This window comes from Vanellus vanellus, assembly GCF_965231255.1.
Source record: "Vanellus vanellus genome assembly, chromosome: 18".
Taxonomy (NCBI): domain Eukaryota; kingdom Metazoa; phylum Chordata; class Aves; order Charadriiformes; family Charadriidae; genus Vanellus; species Vanellus vanellus.
The window spans coordinates 1,006,881-1,032,083 of NC_138923.1; the positions used below are offsets into that span (position 1 = coordinate 1,006,881).

At 47.2% G+C, this 25,203-nt stretch overlaps 1 protein-coding gene across 1 annotated transcript in view; it reads right to left on the reverse strand.

Annotated features, from left to right (window-relative positions):
- Positions 1-25,203, reverse strand: part of EXD3 (exonuclease 3'-5' domain containing 3) — a gene marked incomplete at its 5' end in the record, with an annotated part of 209,352 nt that overhangs the window by 160,163 nt on the left and 23,986 nt on the right. Inside the window, 3 exons of the mRNA XM_082492539.1 lie at positions 1,522-1,688; positions 20,258-20,296; positions 23,096-23,169. Of these exons, the coding sequence (XP_082348665.1) occupies positions 1,522-1,688; positions 20,258-20,296; positions 23,096-23,169 (280 nt within the window). The remainder of the gene's footprint in view (positions 1-1,521; positions 1,689-20,257; positions 20,297-23,095; positions 23,170-25,203) is intronic.

Sequence of the window (25,203 nt, forward strand, 5' to 3'; positions counted from 1 at the left end):
TTTCAATTCTTTTTTTTTTTTTTTTGTACTTCTACCTTTACGCTCGTTTCTGGTCGTGCAACAGGGTGAAGCTCCCGTCGGGGGAGGAACGGCAGCTACTGCCGGCTAATCTGCTGCATACAACATGGGGGGCCCAAAGCAGGAGAGGAACCACGGCACTGCATTACGGGGATTGCATTAGAGGAAGAAAAGGGGACAGAGACTAAATAGGGGGCTAAAGGCTTCTTAAGCTCACTTGGTAAATTTGTGCAAGAGAGTCTGGTTTTATCCCAAATTCAATTAATGCGACTCTTCTGGGATCTGACCCCAAATGTCAAAAATTCCCATTACTTCTGAAAGCTTTGGATGAAGCAAAAATTACAGACTGGGATGAAAAATGGCTTATGAGCTATGTCCTGGTTTGAGTGACACAGGACTAATTTCTCTTCTAATACTTGGGAAAACTGCACTTTTACAAGACTCGGGTATCTGAATTTGTGAAAACATTGACTTTACAGCCAGCTATGGTGTGTGGGTCTCAAGGTCTCGGTGTATTCGAGCTCTCCAGGTGCGGGGATGAGGAGGAGCGAGACCTGAGCACTTGACCCAAGCTGCCAACAGGGTTATTGCAGACCATGAACGGCACATTCAATATAAATTAGAAAGTTTGCTGAGGAGTTCTCTCTCTCCCTTGGTGGCTGCCATCCTGAGAATTCTTTGTCCTGGTGCCGGAGCCCTGAGCCCTTCCCTTCCCCCTGAAGCCGCAGCGCTCGCAGTGTCCCACATGTGCTGTCACTGTGGGGAGTGCACAGCTTCTACGGACAGAATGGGCTGGGGATAATCTTTGCATATTCTGTATTGGTGTTGGGATCAATATCAGTTCTTTAGTGCTGTTAATGTTAATTATCTAATCTTATTCTATTAAACCTGTTTATACTTCAGCTCCCGGGTTTCCTTGTTTTTCCTGATTTCCCTTTCCCAGGGGGGGAGGGGTCATCGGGTGATAGAATGATTGTCTAAATGACAACAAATTGTTATGGGTCTCTCAAACCATAACAAGCTGTCAAAGGAGGAAGAAAATAAATACAATTAGAAAAAATTAAGTTATTTTCTTGGCCGTGAGTCTCCTAAAAGACATTAAACCAGATTATAGTACAGTGGGGGATGCAGAGTATATAGAAAACTTTGACAGACATGTAATCAACTCAGTAAAATAAACTGATATTCAGATCCTACCCGCATCATTTCATTTGTGCTGTTAATCTGGCAAAGGGAGTCTGAAGACCCCTCTGCAGCACCAACAATCTCATACAGCTTCTAAGTATTCGGGAGTGACTTTAAAATGTACCTTTTGCAGACATTTCCAGCCTTAGGAAAAGCAAATGCAGCGTGTACGTGGCCGGGATGCGATTTGAGTAAATGGAGGAAGTTTTCGCAAAATTATCTCCCCGAGGAAGCATTATGGCAGATTATTTTAAGCAAATACCTAGTCCTCGTATGAGAAGTAATCTACATTGAAAAGGCATGAAACAGAGTACTTGCCTCTCTTGGATCTCAAGCTTTTGAAGCTCCTCAGCCACTCCATAAGGTAACATCTCCTTGGGCAAACTGCAGCGCTGCGCCCATCTTGCCGCTGTGTTCAAATCACAGTAACTGATCAGCAGCTGTATCAGGTGCCCCTGAAGCCATCGATTCTCTCCAACTGTGCTCTGCAAGGAATCGAGGGGGGAGGAAGACTGTCAGTGCAATTTCCATCATGGGTGTTTCTACCCCCTCTCAGGAGACAGCGGCCGCCGGGGGCTCCTGGACAAAGGCAGAAAAGGAGCGAGATTTCCCCCACGTCAGGAGTGATTTTGTTCGACCTCTGCGAGTGCTGCGCTTCTCTGCCGAGGGATGAAGAGCAGACACTTTACCTGAGAGCTCATCAGGGGACTTGGGCCCCCCCGACAGCATGGCTCTTTGTCCAGGGAATACCACCTTGCAGGCGCAGCACGGAGAAACGAGGGTAAAACGATGCCATTTGCAGCCTGACTGATGACTAGCATCTCATTTGCTCAGATACTGATTATACTAAGTAAAATCAGAACCAGTGACTGACCAGACAGTAAAGGTCTTTGGGCTCGTTAGGCAGTAATTACAGAAGGGGTAAGAGTTTGGATTGGTTTAGTCACATTTTGGGCCTGTACATAGCCCTCAAGTGATGCTGTGACTTGATGTCCTGGGAGCGGCAATGGGATGGCTTAGTCTCTCTCCAGGTTAGACAGTAGCATGGGGTGTCCTCCAGCTTCGGGAGTATTTGCCCGGGTAACTAGCATTGCCAGTCGCACAGAATTTAGTGGTCCGGGGGAGGAAAAAGGTTCGCTCATCGGCCTACAGCCCATCTGCGCACACCGCTGTGAAAAGAGGGGCACCAGGTCCCTCCGGCCACACACAACAGCCCACAGTGGGACAGACACCCTGCGCGGCCGGCGCGGACCCAGCCAGCACCGCCGAGGGGGGTGCAGGGTGCCAGCGGTGTCACCCTGCAGCAGGGACAGGTTGCATGAACGGTGCTCCGAAAGTCCTACTATATCCCCACTGACTATAAGCGGAACCCGGAGCAGTCGCTCCGGCTGTGAAGACCTCGGGTTGGGTGCAAGAAATTCCTCCCTTGGTGTCTGTTCAAGGCCTCTGTGGACGTGACAACCGGATTATTGCCTCAGCCGTACGGACAAACACAATGATCTCGAGTGCCAGTGCAGGAGCCTGTGTCACGCACACCTGCAGACGGGGAGGGCAGTTTAGGACATCCCCCCCTTCCCAGCTGTTTTCTGGCGGAAGCGAACGTGCGCCAGTGCCTCGGCACACCGCAGGGCCTGGGGGTACAAGCCCAAACTCACGGCTGCCTGTGGTTTAAGCCCAAATACCCAGCTGTGAGCCAGAGTGGCCGGAGCCCAGCACGCTGCCCGCCCTGGCACGAGGGAGCAGCTCTTGGCAAGGGGCAGGGCAGACAAATAGCGCCCATAATAGTCTCCATCGTGACGGCTGGATTCACCAAAGCTCTTTTGTTCGCACTCTTGGCCGATGCCCTCTAAGGCACTGTGGCACAGCAGCTGTAAGAGAAAGATGACCACGGTGACACCGACGCCGTCACAGCAGCTCCATGGGGGTGGGAACGACCCTCTCCTCCGGCGCAGCCAACGCACCGGCACTTGCCGGTGCCCAGCGCCACTGCAGCCAGATCCGCAGCTCGCTCCTCTGGCCAGGCGGAGTTACTCATGGATCTGCCTTAGAAGTTCACACTGTCAAGAAAACTTAATTGCTATAACAAGTTGGAACTCCACACGGTGGATCGGGATGTGCAGCTGTACGGGTACATTGCTGCTGGCTCTACCAACCAGCATTTTTCAGTGTAGTGAAATGCTCTGATACGCGCTTAAAAGTCCATTCTCGCCCTCCATCTCTGCTTCGCTGCCCACCAGGCAGCAGTGGTGCTCCCAGGCACCTTGCTCCTTCCCCACTGCGTGTACAAACACCGCCCGGCTGGGTGGGAGGTTGGGGCCACGGCGCCTCATTCCTCACATTCTTTCAGTAACTTAAAGGTGAGAAGTTGCCTTCAAAGCAGACACCCCGCACAGAGATCAGGAAACAAACCTGTCGATGGCCCCAAGGTAAAAGGGAAGGAAAAAAAGAAAGCAGAAATGAAAAAAAAACAAAAAAAAAAAAAAAAAGACCCACCCCATAGAGGTGCAAGAGGGGGTAGAGACTTGGAAGAAAAGCCACAGAGAAATTTGGCATCCCAGGTAGCGCACACGGGAAGCCAGCCTGCTCGTAAAAACTGCTGCCTCAGCACTACGTCTGCACCCCTGTGACTTTGCCAAATGCCAAACCACATTTCTTCTCATGGAAGAATATTTTTACTGCTGCTTCTAGGAGGCTGGTGGCGCAGCAAGGAGCCAGAGTCAGCGGGACGGGGCTCCAGCAGCTGACCAGGGGCTCAGTTACGGGGGAGAAGCGGCAGAGGGAAGCGAGGGATGGGGCAGAGCAGGAAAGGATAAGCCATCACGTTAACGCTTCTTGCTCTCTACGTTTCCTCCTGAACCTTTTCTCCCGGCCATGAGGTCCAGATGCTTTGGGCATCTCCCACATCTCTGCCTCACGCAACCGAGCTCAGCCGAGCACCCAACACGTGAAGGGGGTTTGAAGAACTCCTCCCGCCGCGTTTGCCAAGCCGCTTCTCAGAGTCCTTCCCAAAAAGAACATATTTTCTTATTAACATCACAGAGCAATTCCCTCTTCTAGCTTCCCCTGTGTCCATCCTATTGTCTTTCTGCCTTTTTTCTAGAACACAAAGTCTTTGGGGTTGGATCTCTCTTCAGTTCAACCAGAGTAAATTCTTAATAAATCTCATTATGTCAGCTTTGTTTCTGGAAATAATGAGGTGCAGATTTTTATTTTTTTCTTTATTTTAATGATAACTGATTTATTCTTTCAACCACAAAAAGAACTCTGGAAAGAAGGTTAATCTCTCCAGAGATATTACATCTTGCATTCTGAAAAGAAAAATAGCTTTGTTTGTTTTTTACTGAAAAAACCCAACATTGCTACAAAGGCGAAAGGCTTCCACCGCAACAGCTTTGCAAGAAGCAAGAATGTGGAAATTTTGGCTCCAGAAGATGTGGGCACAGATGCAGAGGCAAATGTTTCACTCGGGATGACATTTCATGTATTTTGTTTTCAGTAAATGAACGCTTTTCAAGAGGAAACTGGCACAGTCCTTCCGATCACCATCAGCGACACCTCCGAGCAGGAAAAGATTATATATACCATGAGGCTTGTTTACATCCCTCTCTGAATTCTAGACATATCATACGTTCTTTAATCCATAGGCGCACACAGAAACTCCTGACAGCACCAACAACCCATGATTAAAGCTTTCCAAAATGACTGCTGCGGATTACCTACCCGTCCAGCCTGTTCCTCCCCAGCCGAACGCTTTACGGAGCCCACAACAACCAGCGCGGAGGGAGCTTAGGAACGTCCTGAGCTTAACCCAGAGCATCGGCAATTCCTCCACTGATATCAATAATTTGGGATCCAAATAGCCAACACCTTCTCTGGAAGTCACCCTAGCCAACCCTAGGTTACTTTTATCTGTGTGTGTTACATCGGATTTCTGTCAGAAACAATTCTTCGCTTTCCCTCAATATCTTTTACCGGAGAGAGAAGTTATTCACACCGGTGACACTGGCTATTTGCAGAGTCAGATTTTAATTTAACTTTTGAATGTCTTGGCCAGTTTCCCCTGTTCTCAAGTGCTTCCAGAAACAACAACAAAAAAATCCTGTTAGTGTAGAGAAAATGTCAAGTAGAATATTTTAAAGCCAGCAACTTTCAAAGGAGAAAAGAAACCTGGACTTCGAAAGGACAAAACCACTGCAAGCAGTGGAGGACCCCAACAGCATTTCTAAATCACTGTGGCGCTGTAGGTACCGTGCAGGTACCTCTGTCTAGAGATTCCCTGGATCATCCTACTGGGGGATTTTCATTGTTAATTTAGTTGTTATTTGTGCTGGAGAGTTCTCTTTTGAAGTCAGCATCATTCGTGCTATACGGAGAGACGCTGCAGTCGTATGGCATTGACGGCAAGTCCTTTTTGCGGGAGATGGGAGCTGGGACCCTCAGACCGGGGTCACGGCCTGTTCCGTGACAGAAGGGGGATCCTGACTTCGGGATATCCGACAGAGACGGCACTCGGGTAAAAGATGCCAACTTCACCCACACTCACTTCTGAACAGGGTTTCTGGTGGAAGCAGCAGGCCACTCACCCACTGCCACAGCACAAAGACAGAAGCATGAGAAAGCCCTCCTTTCTCACCACTTGAGCTGTTGGCTCCCTCACAGGCTACTCAGATGCACTAATTTATGAACTGAAGAAGGCCAAAATAGCCTCCATTCATATCCCAGAAGACTGACTTTCAGATAGCGATCAGTGCGTCATTGACAGAGCCACACTTCAGTGTTCTGGAGGCCATTACCACATCAATGGTGGGGAAGTGGTCTTTCTTCTCTCTTTCAACGACGCCAGGGCAGTGGGGCTCCCTGGGGCATGTTCACACTACCTAACTTCAGCTTTGTGAATCAGGAGACTCAGCTTCTCACTCCTCCCCCCGGGCAATCAGCTCTTCCGAAAGGCAATTCAGAGGAGTCTAACTTACGGCATCACTTGAACGGATGGAGGCAACGGCAACTCGTAAAGCCATCCTGTCGCTGTACTGGGGCTCCTCACAAGGAGCTTACTGTTCCTGGGCAAGCCGAGTGAGGCTGCCTGCTTGGGATGAGTAGCCGGGACAATACTGTGTGACGAGACGCATCTGGATCCATTTTTCCCTCTGCAGGTGACACAATCTTGCCAACGCAATTTCCCGTTCAGATGTCCAGACACCACTACCAAAAGGCAGCCAGAAAAAAAGAACCCCAAACCCAACGTATATCTCCTCTGTTAAAATGGGCCCGTCTGAGGGCCCAGCCAGCCGCGGCTCAGCCGGCGGGTGGAGGGAAGGGATCGCTCCCCTCTGCTCTGCGCTTGTGAGACCCCACCTGGACACGGTGCCCGGTTTTGGCACCCCAGTGTAAATGAGATACTGACAAACAGGAGGGAGTTCAGTAAAGAGCCACGGAGAGGGTTAGTGGGTGGGAGGACATGATGTAGAAGGAGAGGCTGAGGGAGCAGGGCTTGTTCAACCTCGGGAAGGCTAAATTGGGGGAATATCACAGAATCATAGAATGGTTTAGGTTGGAAAGGACCTTGAAGATCATCGAGTTCCAACCCCCCTGCCATAGGCAGGGACACCTCTCACTAGACCAGGTTGCCCAAGGCCACGTCCAGCCTGGCCTTGAACACCTCCAGGGAATATGGGAGAATATAGTTGCTCTCTTCAGTTTTATCGTGGGGGATTCACAGAGAAGATGGAGTCATATCCTTCCAGAAATTCCAACCATGCCTAAACGAAAAAAAAACCCAAACGGTGACAGCGAGAGTGGCTACACACTGCAACGGGTCCAGAGGGGCTGTGGAACCAGGCAGGGCCCTGCAACACCTTGTCTGACTTTAAGTTGGCCCCACTTTGAGCAGGAGGGCAGAGAGACCTCCACAGGCTCCTTCAAACCGAAATGAGCCCCTGATTCTGCGATTAGCACTGCTGTGCATTCCCCAGCACCGAGACTCGTCTCCACACAGACAGGCGGCTTCTTGCAGCAACTGCTGCTTTCAAGTTCCACGCACCTCCCGGGTGAAGAACACCCAAGATCTCGTCTACCCAGAATACAGGATGATCCTGATCACGCTCAACAATACTACACAGAGATCCAAATACATTTCCTGCATTGGGATTCCTTCCAAATTGATGTCAGGCAGCCCCTGAGGGAAGTCATTCATCTTCGCCAGATGAAGTCATCACGTCTCCAAAATCTGCTCATACTGCCACAGATGAGAGAAGGTATAACACAGAGGTAAAGAACGAACTCTGCTTTCAAAGTCAGACCTGAAGAGAAAGTATTTTCAAAAAATATTAAGCAAGAGGTTGAGACATTTTTTTAAACACGGCATTGGACATCCTTCATACAGCCTTTCTCCAGCTCACAGAGCCACATACAGATAAACCGTCTGCTGGCAACGGCTCCGCTTCACAGGGCACGTGTCACTGCCTACTTCAGAGACGAGAGGCTCCGCACACAACATTTTACTTCAGTGAATCTGACACAAACTTTACCAGATTTCACTTCGGTATCCAGAACACGGGTATCAATGTTTCTTGGCTGGAGAAGGCGCAAGCCCAGACAGAAATTGAGGTTTAAGTGAGAAGCTGTAATACTCTCTACCAACAGTGCTCCTGACCGTCCCAGCGAACCGTCAGCCACACAATCCCCAGATGTTTCAGGACGTGGGAGGATGTAGTGAATAGAGTACCACAATCCATCCGCGAGTCGGTAAAGCTCAGCGCTGACACTGAGTCACGTTACCCACCAGCACACAAATGCAGCCACGCTAACGCTGTCCTGAAAAATCAGCTTTTACTGTCTGATTAGCCACCGCCGCTGTGCTTGCAGAACGGCATTAGCCAAAGGATCCCGTCTCCCCGCTCCCGTCGCTCTGGATTCCAGACAAATCTCCCAGGAGGGAAGGCAGCCTGAGGCCCCGTGTTGGTATGAGTGCGTCAACCAGTGCCACTTGTCTTCGGGACCAGTTCATGCTCGTGTTTAGCAGTGTAGGGGTAGTCTGACAATTTGGGGACTTTCCCAGTGGGAAGATCAGAACTTTTTCTTTTTATTTTAACCCCGGATTAACTCACTTTCCTCAACTACATCCCACAACAGCTCCAGGTATGCTGATAGACAAAATCAGGGTGCATTCACCCGCAATACTTGTTCTCCCCTCCGCTGCTTGTTCAACGAATGTCATAGATGTATGTCTTTAATAAGCTACAGAGCCAGGCTAACCCTATTAAAATAACCTTTGCTTAGAGAGAGAAATAATTGCACGGGACCACTGAAAAAAAAAAAACAAACCAAAATTACAATTCCTTAACAAACAGACTAAGGTAACTATACCCTACTTGCCTTTTAAGATGTAATTTCTTTTTCCTTCAGTTCAGTGTGAATCTGTCCTAAGGGTCTCTGCTTCTCCCCGAAATCCCTTTCTCACAATCACTGCAGAGGCAGCTTCCGAATTCTAACCTAACCCTGGCCCCAGATCTGCCGAATATTATACATCCCGGGGATCAGCAAAGGACCGAGGACTTGTTCTGAATACATAAGCCACAGTTTTGATATGCTTCCAGATTTCTCACACCTCTTGGTCCCACGATGGCACGCTGGAGATATTTTCTGGGAGCATTCCAGCACTTGGCAAGACTGAAGATGAATGAGGATGGGGAAATTGGCCAAACTCTTTCAGAGCCCAAAGTAATATGTTACTTATCACAGTAGACGCTTTGTCTAAGTCCAATAACACAGTGCATTGAAGACAAACTGGCAACCCTTATCTTCCCAGTTTATTTTGAAGTAGCATTTATCTATCTGCCTTTTGTCACTATGTCACACACACACACACACACACACGAACAAAGTGTCACTCTGGCAAATGGCAAATTGTGCTCTCCCGTTTAAGAAAGTGAGGGCTCCCATCACATACTGCACATTAGGTGACCTGCACTGCTGCGGAGGTTCACTGAGCCTGGTCCTCGTGTGACCCAACAACGTTTCTCTGGTCTCTCAAGCCTAAGAAGGTTTATACAACTGTCAAGCACTTCCATAAACTTTTTACAAAAGTCACCATTACATAACTCTATTTTGGTTTCTGTCTCGAAGCACGGAAGCCTGCACGAGGAAAATACGACATTTTCTGTTAAGTTACGAGGCTGCCTGAAGGGTTACTATTAAACGTGATTATTCCAAAATCCGACTTAGCAGAAGTGTACGACATCCACTCGTACTACAAGATCTGTCTGCAGGAACTCCACTGCAGCTACAAAAGCACAGCAAGGGACCGCAGCGAGAGCCGCACGCTGCCAGAGAGCGACAGCATTCCGGGGACAGGAAGCGAGAACTACAGCCCTGCTGCACCACGGGGCTGCGCGAGCTGCAGGTGGGTAAAGAGGAAGAGCCTGCAGGAATGAACCCACTGTCGCCGTGTCTCCGCTGCTGCTGCTAAATGAACTCGCAGGATTACACTTCATCAGTTTGTCAGGAGGTACCTGAGCTGAAGCCACCATGACCCCTTCCCATTTGCGTTGGACAGCCCTAATATTAACTCTAACGAGCCAAACCAGTATACCAATTAACCCAACCGATCACTCAATTAAATGTTCCTATACCCAGTCATATACATAATGAGAATTCATAAGCTCCATCTTCCTTTCCAAAACGTCGTGGAATTCCAGCACATTCACTCCCCAGCGGGGCGGGAGGATTTACTGCTCAGGTCCAGCCAGTGTCAGCTCCACGCGGCCGATGCAGACTGTTCCGGAGGAAGGATCTGCACACGGGGGAAGAGCCTCAGAAACCTTTTTCTTGTTCTCTCCCTACTCCATTCTTCCTGCTCAGGTCAAATTCCAAGTGATGAGGCCGAGTAACAAAGCAGGAATCTCCGGCTACTTGGTCCTGGCTCTGGATTATTTTAACAGCTTTCTGTAAGGGTCCTCCTATAGCAGGATCCATCGTCACTCTGCCCCCACGTATTCCTGATGTACGGCAGTTCCCCTGCACGGTTCTTCTGGAAATAGCTGCATGAAAGATTGGTCATCAAAGAGCTCCAGGTTCTCGCCTGTATCACGACCTTAATTAAAAGGCCTGTAAGCTCTGAAGTGGAATTAACTTAAAATCTCCTGCTTCCATTGCCAAAGAACAGAAGCAGCAAGCTAATTTACTTGCTTTCTTTTTAACCCAGCCCTGAGCCTCACTGACTCCAGACGTCTCAGGTCTCTTCACTGACGCTGCTTCACTTCTAAGCGGGTTTGTGGGAGCTCATGACCTGCCTTGGAAAGCCCTTCCCCGGGCCACGCTGGGTCTCCTCAGCGATGCTCACCGCGGGCTATTGCATCCATCCTCCCGCGCCTCGCTGTGCCCCGTGTTCTCACCCAGCGCTCCCCCCGGCTCCGCTCTGCCTGTGCACGTGTCCCAGCCCCGGCTTGCATCCCAACAGTCAGGAACTTGGGGTTAGGTTCTTTTCTCCCTAAGAACATGCTAATGTGGCATTCCCAGCAGGGGAAATTTTTCTACTTACTAAAGTCTTCAAAGTGAAGAAGCAAAAATCTTGAGGATGGAAATACTTGCTCTAACCGGAGTTAGAGCACTAACTCTTCCCATCATTAGTCTATGAAAACTAGATGCCCACAGGAAAAACATGGGTTACCGCTTCTTTCTGTTTTACCGTGCACAAACCTCAGCTGGCTCACAGCCAAAGCAATAATAAGTATCTTTGCAGGATCTTTACCAAAAGCAAAGCTTGGCAGTAGATTTTGCTCTCCTTCAATCTCTTTTGGTACATTTAAACTGCCGGTGTTTTTTGTTCTGAAGGAGAAGTGCTTGAGAAGGCTGACTGAATGAACTCTGAAATTCACACCCTGGCAAATTGGACTGATTTCCTAAATCCATAATTACAACATTCCTCAGAGATATGCATTCTTTCAGAGCGAACAAGGGAAGATTAGTTTCCTGTTTCTTCCCATTTACATGACTTCTCCGTCAAGAGGAACTTTTTGTGTTTCTAAACAATCCTCTGTTTATGTGGGTCTCTTCTTGGCAGGGGACCGGTGAACTAACCTCGCCTAAAAGTATAATACAGCCAAACTATCAACTGCAAAGAGCCCGACCATCTTTGTGCGGGGCGGCTGATCTGCACAGGCCTTTAGAATCCAGTATCTGTCCGTGGAAGCACTCAGACAGGTACCGATCAGGGTTTTTAAATAATCTGGGATGATTCCTGACTGACCGGATAGTTTTACTGCTGACTGGATGAGAACGTAAGAGTGGATCCGTGCGTGCGTGTGGATACGTACCTGGCGAAGGACTTCAGTAAAACCGGGCAAACGGAGCCCCCAGCACCCGCAGGCCCCCAGGCACGCAGAAACTACCACGGGGCAAGAGCATCGCCTTTCTCAGGCCACGGAGCCGCAAATAAGAGTTGTCTCCCGCTCGCAGCCAGAACACGCGCAGGGCCCCGCCGACGAGCTATTTGCTTCCCACTTGTAAGGAAGCGGTGAACGCACCCTCTCCTCCTCCGCTAGCAGGAGAGCTCCCGTCCCCTCCTCCTCTTTGCCGTTCCCTAGTTCTGCCGGAGAGGCCAACGTCAGTGCTCTTGATAGGGCTCCCTTTGTCTCAGAGCAAAAGGAACATGAGGATTGGCTCGTTTTAAGTGAGGCTGTCCCCATTTTTACGTTGTGGTATGCAATCCTACGGCTGATGCAGTTTGGAGTCGGTAACAGGTACCCTGGAAACGACTATATTAGACTCCTGATGTAGCTTTTAAGGACCTTGTATGTTCCACATGTTCCCATAAAGGTTTGGATTATCATCTTTCCTATATTATTTCCAATTCCTAAGATGCTTCTCCCATTTGGCTGAATTACACATACCACCGGCGCACATGAGTTCAGTCTAACCGCTTGCTGATGCTCTTAACTCTTTAATCTAATACTGACCTCTCAACCTACGGCCATAAGCCAATTAGCCTCTTTTTTATACCGTACCAAATCTCTTTCTGATGAAGTCGTGCTTTCGAATGAATGCATGCTAGTGACAGAAATGTAATTACACCGCTTAGCAAGCTAGGCCTGCCGGGCTGCAGGGGATTTGAGGTCAGAAAGCATCTCTAACACACCAAAACTATCTAAAGGAGATTGTTTTTCCCCCAGTGTGTTCTCTCCAGTTCCCTTTCTTCGCCCTCCAGTACTTAATACGTCTGCACATAAAGGCTATTTGGCCACAGCTTTTAAAACTGAGGTCCTGAGCTTTCAAAGGAGTGACTTGCCAATACCTCACTGAAGCAGCAGACAGACAGACAGACAGACAGACAGACAGCTCCCACGAGCTTCTGCCGAGTCCCCAGAGCTTGGCCCTGTAGAACCACACTTAAGTAAACGTGAGCTGATTTTCCAAAGTTATTGAGCAAACACATCTTCCATCACTCCAGAGAAATTTTTGGCTAATTTTTTAAAAAGGTTTTGACAATTTGGCAGGTAGTATGGAAAAACAATGGCAGCTTTTCTTAGCTTCTTTGTACCTACTGTAAAATTCCACCAGAATTCATTAGTATGTTTGTGCTTAACCACAATTTATTTGTCTAGAAATGGTTGGATTCATTATAAATAAAACTACCATAATTATCATTAGGCACACCAGCCCTCCAGGTCTTACAGAAAATAAGCCATGCAGGAGGCACAGGGAGGTATTTACATTTAACCATATAGATCATCCTTTGACAGACCTTTCTTCAGATAGTAAGGCACGGAACACACTGCATGTTTGACTTCTCCCATGTATTTCTCCCACAACAGCTGTGGGTTTGTTAAATGAGAAGTTCCCATTTCTTTTAGACCAACAGCGCTAACTTCATTAGTACAGATGCATATTTTACTGCTCTCTATCCAGAAAGCAGAACGTAACTGAAGAATTACGTTATGCTTTTCCCGAGACAGCCGCAGATGTGCCTGTTTTCTGCATCAGCCCTATCAGTAAGTCCTTTTGCTTTGTAACTCTGATGCGATTTCTGCTATCAATAAATATATGACACCATTTACAAACTGAACTGAAAAATAGAAGGAAATCTGTGCTTTGCCTGCTACTTTTACTGCCCAGTCTTTCCATGGTTCAATATTCCCTTAGGTACAACATAATTTTACATCACATTGTGGCTATACGTTCTCCCCAGAGACCTCCAACGTGAATAGTAAATCTAAAGAAAAAGGCACGGGGCAAAAGCAGAGGGATTGCCAAAACACTCCCAGCACCACCGAGTTTCTGGTCAGTCCCTGAACAGGGACAAAACGCAGGAAGAGGAATGAAAGGGGCAATGGGAACAACAAGTGGACACCAGGGGAAGAAAGACTGCCAGTTCTCAACTGATACAAAGCGGTTCCCTCAATCCTGGCTTCACAGGGCAGATACCACATCTTAAACCTGTCACCAGTCCAGGTCTAAATACCGTCTACTTTGCAAAAGGGAAATGAAAAAGAAAATAAAAAAAAATCTTCTCTTTTTTAAATAGCAGCTGTTAGGGAGCTGCTTAAAGTTGTGGAAAGATAAATGCAATTCTTTCGCAGACAGCTTGACAGGCAAACTGCAGGCAAAATAGAGACACGGAGTAGCTCCTGCGTTGTCGTGTTGCCACCCATGCGTGGGGCTCCCCGGGCTCCCGCGGGACAGCTCCTGCGCTCGAGCACCCTGCAGCCGCGACACCAGGGGAACCAGGAAAATTTATTCCCGCTGATGATTCCTCCCTGAGACTTTTAAGGCCAGAAGGAGCAAAACCAATCACCCACTGGTTCTAATTTCCTGCTAAAAAAGAGGCCATAAATACTAGCAAGGGACTCCACACAACGGCTGGTTAAACTAGTTTTGGTTTCTACCTTCCAGGAAAACAGCCAGTCTAGATTTGATGTCTGAGTGATGAAATCCATTATATCCCTGAATAAACAGTTCACTCAAACACAGAGCGAAAGATAATTTGACATGCAGACTTATTCCAAAAGACGTGTCGTTTATTAATCACCTCCTGAATATCATTCCCATTTGCATTGCACAGATTGCTTCGTTCCCTACAGATATTAAGTTCCTTACACTATAGGGATGTTGCCGTACTCAAAACATTCTTGAGTCAATTTAAAAGTTTGCCTAAACTCAGGAGTCCTGGGGAAGGACGCTAGATGTGGATATTTGAAAAGTGGCCTTTTTGACCTCTTGTCCTTATTAAAGATTCCCCAGAGCAGGATTACTGGCCAGGTGTTCTGGCCACAAAAACTTAACAAAAAAATAAGTGCATTCTGCCCTTTCAATTCCCCTTAAAAATTACCTCCTTGAGCATAACAGCTATTACATTTTATTCCAGAGGTAGTTACATTTTAATTGAGGTCAAAATGGTCCTGTACAGATAGAGCGCATTAGGACCCTGGCAACAGTCATTATGCAAGTTTGCCATTTAGAAATTAATTGGTTAAATAAATAAGATTACATCAACTTCTTGCTGCAGTGTAAGATAATTTACACCCATTAAGGACCAGGAATCGTCAAAGTTTTTCAAATGTGTTACACAGAAAGGAGGGCACTTACTTTTACGCCTTCTGTTTGGGCAGATTTCTGAATATTACCTGAAAATTATGTGCAAAGTAGTATAACAACCCTAGAATTTTAGTGGAATTAGAGTTACACATTTGCTACGAAATACTAGCATCTCACCCCTGGTCACCCAGAGAACGAGCTGGCACAGTATCTGATTTTCATGGTCAGAAATTTTAAAATAAATAAGTTATCTCATTGTCACAGCTGGAGAAGGAGAGGAGATTAGCTGCAGGCTCTCCCGGCGCGGCACAGGGTGAACAGCTGGCCCCAGGGTTCATCTACTTCATTCTCATGCAAGACCAGAGCAGACTGAATAGCTGCAAAACAGGGGCCCGGAAAAAGCAAAGGCTGCTTTTTGAGGTGCTCCATCCCCGTCCCCTTCTCTCAAGTCGCAAACACCAAAACGAAGGACAGAGCGGTTCCAACCATCAGCTGGCGAAAGGGCTGGCTGGGAGCCACAGCTCACCAGGGGCGCCCCGAGGACAAGTAACATCTTTTCAAACACCGGCGCTTCTTCCGAGTATTAGTTTTGGAAGGGTTTATGATTTTCATATTTGAGAAACTAAGGGACAGTTTCCCCCGTGCAAACACTACAACAGAAAGGTTTTTGATTTAGCAAGGAAAGGCCCCTTGGCTGAAGGTCAGTTGAAGTGGAAGTACCGTTTCTATCCCTTCACTCTCCCAGACACTTTGCAAAACGGGTGATTACAACGCTGACAGTCCGAAATCAACAGATTGGTTTTAACCCTGCCCAAAACTGATTCTAGTTTTTGCCCCAAATGAAGAGTTACATTGCTGTGCACCATCACCCCATTCTGCTCCACGGGAGAAAGAATTCCATAGCGGGAAGTCCAAATAAACACACATATTTTTCTTCATGGAATCACGGAATTTTCAGAGTTGGAAGGGACCTCTAGAGATCATCTAGTCCAACTCCCCTGCCAAAGCAGGACTGTCCGGAGCACATTACTCAGGACTGCATCCAGGCGGGTCTTGAAAATCTCCAGGGAAGGGGACCCCCCCCCTCCCTGGGCAGCCTGTGCCCGTGCTCTGTCACCCGAACCGTAAAGAAGTGTTTCCGTGTATTTGAACGGAACTTCCTGTGTTCTAACTTGTGCCCGTTGCCCCTCGTCCTGTCACTTGGAACCAATGAAAAGAGCCTGGCTCCATCCTCCTTCAGCCCACCCTTTAGATACTTGTATGCCACAATAAGGTCTCCCCTCAGCCTTCTCTTCTCCAGGCTAAAGAGTCCCAGCGCTCTCAGCCTTTCCTCATAAGGGAGATGCTCCAAGCCCTTCATCATCTTAGTTGCCCTTCGCTGGACTGGCTCCAGCAGTTCCCTGTCCCTCTTGAACTGGGGAGCCCAAAACTGGACACAGTATTCCTGTTGTGGCCGTACCCTGAGATAACATTTTAAACTGTACCAACTGGTTAGCTCTACTGCAGTCAAACTATTCCCTGCCAAAATACTCTGGACGTTAGAATCATTGAGCAAGTGTGTGCCTTCTGGGCTCTAACTGTTCAGAAACACCCATAATATTCTGTCATTCCCCCGGCACAGCCACCCCAGCCTTTCCTCGTCACGCTGAGACTGTGTCCCATGGGTGGCACCAGTGCCTCAGAGCTTCCCGGGCAGCTCTCTCCTTGCACAGACGGGCACAGCTCCCACGTGGAACAGACCAGACCTGCAGGGCTGGGTGTAACTACACAAAATGGGTGCTCTGGCACTGATCAACCCAGCTGAGTCTAGAAGAGCACCGTTGCAAGACGACCCCCAAAACACCAGCGAGAACACTGCATGCTAAAAGCGGTGCAGCAAAACACCAGACCCTCCTGTTGCCAAGGCCTCTCTTAAACCAGAAGAATTTCAGGTCGCCAAACACAGGTGCCTGCTGCTATTTGAGATGTCCTCGGGCTCCAGCTGCCACCCAAGAAGGGAGTGCCCCCTGGTAGGTCCCATGTCATATTGCCAACCTCGTGCAAGTATCTGAGATACTATCTGACATCCAAAACACTGGTAGGGGTGACATTTGCAATCAGAGCTGCTTCCCTACCGTGTTCCTCATAGATGTTATTGTTCTACGTGTGTTCACTTTTGCAAAGTTTGGCAGATGATTGAAAAATGCCTTCCCTGCATTTGAGTCTCAAAGCGATTTTGTCCTGCAGGTTTTCCAGGGAAACATCAGCATTCAATAAGCCCCTCTTGCTGCTGGCCAAGTGCTCTCCGCAGCCGCTGGCAGGATGACCCTTCCTGAACACATCTGATCAGCGTCGTGTATCGGCCGTTCTACCCAATTCTACCATCTTTATGCGGCGGATTAAAGCTATGAAAAATACGAAGCTTGCAAAAATGGAAGCAGAAGGGCACACAGCAAAGCAGACAACTGGCTCATGCCCTGCCTTTTTTTTTTTTTTTTTTTCCTGCTTATCTACCATCAATATCCTACACACCTTCCCCTCTGCTTGTGAAGACAGGCACTCTCCCGTGTGGTTCCGCGCAGCTCAGGATCGGTTAGGCGAGCTAATGAATAGCAATGCAGCTGGCACCGTGCAAGAAGAGCGCTCCTCCCCTCCCTCTGCCCTCCAGGTAGCTCTGCTTGGAGGAGGTGAGACGAACGGCGGCTGTCCTGGGCTAACCAGGCTTGCCAACAGGCAACGGTGGTGAGGGAGGTTTCCCTAAGGGATGAAGACGATTTGATGCCTTTGCTTCCCCTCCTGCCTCCTCTGCCTGCCCTCGGCTGCCATCCCTGCCTGCGCAGCCCCAGCCTGGACAGCAGCGCGGGCGCTGGCAGGCGGAGGGGGCAAAACCAGTTTGCTACAGGGCTGGAAACAGGTTCTGTTGGCCCTACAATTAACGACTGAGTTTCTGCCTTTCGTAGGAGCAGTCAGGATCACACCTTCAATTCAGCCCACAGGGCAGGAACCGGAAAATTCTGTACTTGTGCTGCTCAGGGCGAACAAAAAGAAAGAAATGTCTATCGCCCGCCATGTCGAACATGATGTGGGCAGCACCACCGCACAAGGAGAGACACCGCTTTCACCAGGGCTCTCGATGGCTGTATAATTTAAGACTTTAGTTACGGCTGCAGCACCGAATTAAACAAAACTGGGCTTTAAATTCATGAAGACTTTCGACCACTTTGGACTTAAAATTGAAAAAAATCATCCAAAAATTCTGACTGAGAGTTTGCCGTTGTGGAATCTTTTAGGAGTTTTGGTTCCCATTCCCCAGGTGACCCAGAGGTCACACGACATCCCATCCTCTGCCGCCTACCCAGCGCAATGTGTCTTCAGTACTGCATCGCCAGGCAGAGCTCGGGAGATACAAATTGTCTGCGACCCTGAACTAAACGTACGACTGGGACATGTCGTACTGGGGACACCCACTCTAGTGGGAGGTGTCCCTGCCTATGGCAGGGGGGGTGGAACTCGATGATCTTCAAGGTCCTTTCCAACCTAAACCATTCTATGATGATTCTATGACATACAACACACAAAACAACTCTCTCCAGCTCCACAAGGAGCCTAATGGAGTTTTTTGGTCAAAACACGTCAGGTCATCGATGGAGCTCTGAGTGGAAAGTTGAACCTTTCCCTCAGGTAAAGCCCAATCTTTCAAAAACAATGAAGTCCCGGACAACCTTAGTTTTTGGACTGAAAACGAAAAATTGCTCAGAGATTTCTCCTTTGTAACTTTTCCTTTGTTCAGTGCAGCCGCGCTGCCAGCAGCGCGAAGCAGAAGCCTACCTGCACATGAGATTATTTCAGTTTCCTCCAGATGCACAGGTACAGATTCTGATCGCTTTAAAGTGGTGCCAAAGACAGCAATCTCTGATAGCGCTAAGAGTCAGGACTGATAACAGGCAAGTTTAAGCACTACTCGTGTGGTAATTACACAGTTGTCAAAAATATATAAGTTGGCAGCACGCAGAAAATACAAAGTTTGGAATACTTTGGGAAAGCAAAGGCGACCTTCTGCCACAGTCCATCATGCAGTTGAGCTCTGTCTGTGGAGTTCCCCAGGGAGCTGTCTCACCAGGCACCAAACAAGCACTTTTTGGTGAGCATCCATTCCCAAGCCTCCTGTCTGCACTAGTGATGGACACAATCTGCAACGGTGTACATCAACTGTGAGGTTTTTTCCACTCTCCACCAAAGCACCGTCGGAAACCCCTTCAGAGCATACACCAGAGTACATCCAGAAGCTGTGACAAAGATTTCTGCTACAGTTTCACGGCTAATCCCATCTCAGGTCTTGATCCAGCAAAGGCACCAGCACTTGTGCCAGCCCTTAATCTTGTGAGATTCAAAGGGAACCCTGAAAAGCTCTTTCACTGGATAAGATCACTGAGATCAAGAGGCAAGACCCTTCCTTTCCTCGCAGGGTCTGGCCCCTCGCACGGGTATGATAAACTACGCACAGAAGTTGAATGTTCACCACTGCAAACACTCAGTAGGTTGAACAGTTGCCATGAAGCGCCGCTGGGCATTTTATCAATGATCTCTGTCTTAAAAAACACATCCTCATGCCTTCTAAATTGTTCTTTTTCCTGCTGACCCATGAAAGAAAGAAGAAACAGCTCATGTTTAAAATTCAGTCATTGTGCTGGTGGGTACAGGCAGCGCTGAAGATCGCAAACGCACGGGATCATTAGTCATCGCACTGGCCTGTTACCGCTCAAGAGGCCCACAGTGACCACTCAAACGGGTTTTCAAAGGAAGACTCGAGCTGATGGTCAGAAATCCTTAATGGCTGCAGAATTCAAACTGAGAGGAGTTACAGAAAAGGAGCAGACACTCACCACGAGGTTGCAATTCCATAGGGATATCACAGACGCATAAATAATCACTAACGGTTTGTCACCATGCAATTTCTTGATATCTCATTGGCACATAGGTATTTACTGTAATATCAGGCCAAAACGGGGTTGCCTGAACTGTCCTGTTTATACACCAAGAAAAAAAAATACTGATAACCGTCTTCCCGTGCTATTAAAATTACTCGTGTCCTTCAGTACAAGACCTGGAAGTCACAATATCTAACAGTCACCTAATAAACCTGCTGAAAATGGTCAGACTGGAGCATGCAAAGGGAATCTAACGTGTCCTGATTTACTCACACACCTTGTTAGCTGCCTGAAGAGAACTCTCTTTTCCCCCCTCCTTGTAATTAATCAACATAAATATTTGTAATGTTCACTTACAAATAAGTGCATGGAAGTAATGTATCTTATATCCTTATCTAAATGCTCCAGCCAAACTAGAGCATTTTTAAAGATGTAACAGGAACTAAAATATACATTTTCTTCCTTGCTCTTCCCTGCATGTACCGTTTTGCGATATGCTTACAAAGTTATGAGAAAGTGTGAAATTCTATTAGTAGGACTACAATATCCAGAGCTGGACATTCTGAACGTCTTAAAATAATCACCTGAGAAAAAGGGAGAGGGAAATCCATACTCACCTGAACGTGATCTGTCCAATTCTCCTGAGTCATGGTTTTCTGAAAAGACAAAAATTACTTCTGAGCCGTCTCAGAAAAGGGAGAATGCTACGTATAGCAAACTGAAATTTAACACACCATCTTACACACTGGCATCAACTGTGATTGAGGAATGCATTTTGGGGCACACGGGAAACCTCTGCTTCTCATGTGTCACCAGCCGGGACACGGCAGAAAAAACGCAGCTTAGATGAAGTAATTCAGACAACTGTTACACTACAGCACATAAGACAAAAAAAAAAAACAACATATGCAATCAAAGTAGACAGGCGATGGCAGGCCCTTCCCCAGCAGTAGCTCGAACTCTTGGTATCACCTGGAGCTGGGTCCTGGGCTCATTTGCAGAAATCTAATCACCTTAACAACACTCTGCAAAGTGCAGCAGCATTTCTGGACGCCTCAAAGCTCACACGGTGCTCTTGCAACAACTGAGACATCGCTGAGCAAAGCTGAAATGTGCCATGATCTGGTGGAAGGCATGGATCATTGCTGTTGCCTTTACCTCGGACTTGCAATATGTCCATAGGCTGTTCGCCTCAACAGCTAGCCCAGCGGGGAGCCGTCCCGTAGGCTCCAGTAAAGGAAGCGATCTCAGGGGTCACCTGCAAGGCTGAGCCTTCAGAATATAAACCCACAAACTTTTCTCAACAGCCAAGTCATGAAAAATTCTCTGGAATCACAAGATCTGGGAAAGGAAACCGATGAGTTAATATCCCCATTCCAATGGAGTTCGGAGCCAACCTCAGGGAGAAACTCGGGATGGGACCTGCTCCCCACTCTGCCAAGAACATGGGCTGCAGGAGACTGATCCGCCACCGAGGCCTGAGCCTCACCCCCACTTCTGGCAGAGGTAACAACGATTACCAGTGCCACTTCTATGGAAAGGTACAAGAGCAAAGAGGGAGTAAGAGCGTCAAAGAAAACATCTTTGAGATATACTAGCGTGTAATTTAAATACTGGTGAGATAAAGGAGCCATTTAACCAGACCTCATACACAGCTGAGAATGGTAAACAGAGAACACCAAAGAGCTCTCAGAAGGGACTATGTCCAGAAACAGCTGCCAAATGTACCTTAATGGAAGTAACTGGCCAGCTTGGATACTTTAAATCAAGCAAATACTCCAAAACAAAGGAAATGGAAGGCCAGCGAGAGCAGAACACCAGATCAAGAATCCATTCCATTCTGCTAAATAAATACACCTGGATAAATGCTTTCTACTCGCTCACTGCAGATGACCAATGATGTCATCCAACGTTAAAGCTTTGACATGCAGGACACTGAAATGCTCGATCCTCCCCAGGTCTTCTCTCAGTGGATCTGGCAGGCAGCAAAGACAGAACAGAGTCTTCACTGATGGATCAGGAGGTCTCGGAAGTAGAACCGGCTGCGCCAGAATGGTGTCATCAGATCACCACCACTCAACCCCATCTTCGCATTCAAAGCACCGGGGGTGGGGAATCCGAAAAAACGCATGCATCTGCTGCCTTCTGTCAGAACATCAAACGGACCTTCTTTTGAACAAAAGAACAGGCACTTCTGGAGGAGGTGTCTCATTTCCTGAGAACTGGCTCTCTGGAGACTGGATCAATAGTACCGTAGAACATCTGAACAACCTGCTGGGCTCTCTTAAAACTCTGTTGAAAAAGCCTCTTGTATCTACAAGGAGAGAGTCTGCTATGAACTGCAGATGAAACACCACTCCGTGTTTGGCAAATACATCTTCATAATTCAAAATTCAAGAAATGGGAACATTTTGCTATGATATTCAGTCTCTCGTGGTCCTTGTCCTTCACAGTCCGATTGGTACACCTGGATATGTATGCAGGCTGTTTTTTTCCAGAAGCAGAACAAAAACTTACTCTCAGCTGGTACAACCTGTCTCCAGGCACAGGATAATGACGAATACCAGATCATCAAGAGAAGCACCAAAACTGCCCTGTTAACAAGAATAGAAATGTGCTCCCCAACGCAGTGTCCTCAAGAGCATCCAAAGGGCAGTGACTCGGCTCAGTACAGTCAGGAGAGGGGAGAAGAAACCATAGCTGAGTAATTCTGCAGACAGTCAGCCTCCAAGCTGCCTCCTAGGAACCTCCTCCTTAGAAAGAACTAATGGCATCTTCTTATTTCTCCAAGCCCTCAGTGCCAGGACGAGTACCACCATATTTGGAAAGAGAACTTGGAGGCTGGACAGAAGTAAAGTTAGTTCAAAGAGTGGTTCAGGAGCTGAAAGTACTACCGTTTTGCTCAGCCACAACAAGGCTGTTAGCACAAAAAAGCTTCCGCGGCCGGTTTGGGCCATACCTATCACAGCCAGGCCACAAGTACCAAAGCAAAGTGCCTACAAAGGACCCGGCAATGCAGAATGCCTAAAATCTCTTGTTTTATAAAAAACCCCAACATACAACACCTCCCCCCCAACCAAAAATACCACAGAACTCTTTAGTCAGTATGCTCCTGCTTATTTGAGCTGGCTGAGAGAAATCGAACGTATGGAGAGCAGACCCTGACCTGCCTACACGTGTCTCAGAACACGGCTGAGGATGCTGAGGTGAAGCAGCATCCAGCTCGGAGCAGTCACGGCACCCAGTCATTAGAACGGGAACGGACACACAACCTATCCACCCACAGAAAAAACAGATCCAACAGCAGATCCAAGGCATTCCTACACAATAATAATCACAATGAAAACCTGCTCATATACTATCAATACATTTCAATCACACCAATTATGTTACTCAAAACGCAAAGTGAATAAAAAGCCTCATTCACACCCATGCCACACAGGACAGAAACGTACCTCAACAAATCTCTTGTAAAAAAGGTAATTCAGAGTTCTCAAGTGCCGTTGATTTATGACATTAGGGCAGAGAGCTAAAAGGAGGAAAAAGAGGAAAAAGACATTTAAGTATACAATATAGCTGAGCTTCCTTGAAGTTTTACTGTCTAGACATTTCATTTTTCCTTCCCCAATTTCAAACTCGGTATGCAGAAGGCAGGATGCCATCACGCTTGAAACAATGACGGACAGACACACACATTGTCAGCTTATCTAAGCTATAAACTGTTATTTACACTTTCAACCATGATTAGCAATGCTCATCCTCCGTTCTGATATCTCTGGTTCTACCACCCTTGAATGATAAGATCCACTTGCTGGTTCAATATGCTTCACAGTCAATGACTTCACACCTTTAATTAGGCAGCATCCTCATACGGGCACCACCTCCAGTCTCTACAGGCTGCATTCTTTTTGATTTAATTGGAACCTGTGCTGTTAATTCATTGAAGCAGTTTTGAACATGTTACTCGGGATGTAAACTTGTGGCTAAAGTTTAGCCGATAAAACAGATATCCATGAAAGAGATTCCATATCCATACAAAGAAGGAGGTGACTATTGTTTTGCTGAGCTAGCAAGCAACAGTTGTTGTTATTATTTTTATTACTGCCATCTTCATTAGATATGCCTCATTACAACTGCAAAAGCCAAGATCTTCACATAGCACCTTGTTTTGAAATCCAGTGCAAAGAGAGATAAAGCAGAAGATAAAATACATTAACGAGGATTAGCATACGTATCTGTCAGTTCTTGCTAGCTGCTGGTATGCATGTACAGGGAAAGACATAACCAAAGCCTGCACTGGGGTTTCGGTGGCTAAAACCACCTCACTGGTAGTCGGAAGGCGCAGGACCGGCAATCAGAAATGGTAACAGAAAACGGTAAAGTGAAAATTCTCTGCAGCCTCCCTCGAATCAGCGTACACCGGGAGAAATTAGTGTTACCGACTCAAAGGGCCTCGGAGCTTCGCACCCTCCGTGCCCCACACACGGCACGGCCGAGGACTGGAAACTGAGACAACGAAGAAAAATCTCTGAATACCAGACCCTGGAATCAGAGGGATATGAACTGATGTACCACTGGTTACTGCAGCTTCTCAGAGTCTCTTGAACATTTCCATCTCAAATAAAACTGTCCGCTTTAACCATTTCTAAGTTAATCTTCCACAGTGTGACAACATATCCTTGCCCTCAACGGATCTGTGGAAATTATCGCAATTATCCCGCAGGATATTATCCCAATACATACAGTGATCTTTCCTCTGGATATCATCCCAATATCTGGACAAAAGAACATCTGCTCATGGAAAGCAATGCTCTTTAAAGAAGGTAAGGTCAACCTAAAAATTAAAAATATCACCACTTAACATAAAGATTTCAAATCACTCAAGAAAGAAACACAGCAGGACTGCTCTAGGTCACCAAAATCATCCATGGAACACTTTTTTCTCTGAGCTTCTAGAGGAAATATCCAAAGCCCAGGACTTGGCAGAACTGAGGGATTTTACGTGCCCGGCTATCTGTACGGAAAGTAGGACAGAGGAACCCAGAGGGACTGGAATATTTCCGAACGCAGTAGTGACATTTTCTACTCCAATGGAGCAATGAAACTGAGTTCGAATCCAGTTGTCTATATTTTATTACAAAAAAACAGAAAAGGACTAATCAAAAACGTAAGGATGACAGGTAACTTGGTAAGAGAGACGATGAAATGAAGAGTTCAAAGCTCTAAGGAAAGGAAGAACAGCAAAATAAAACTAACAAAATGGACTTCAATAAACTCAGAGAACTGGCAGGTAAGATTTCATGGGAAAATAATTTATAAGGGGAAAAGGAGTTAAGAAGAGCTGGCAATGGAAAAATTGCAAGTGAAGTAAGAGACTTAACTGCTAAATCAGAAGCTTTTATTGATCCCAAACACAAGAAAGGAAGTTGAAAGAACTTGGAAACTGGATCACACACATACCGCACAGACACATAAAATCAGAAAGCTCAAAGAAAAACGCGAGCTGCATCTACCAAAAGCCGTAAAGGCAAGAGAAATTCCATAGAGCCTGTTGGAGGAAAAA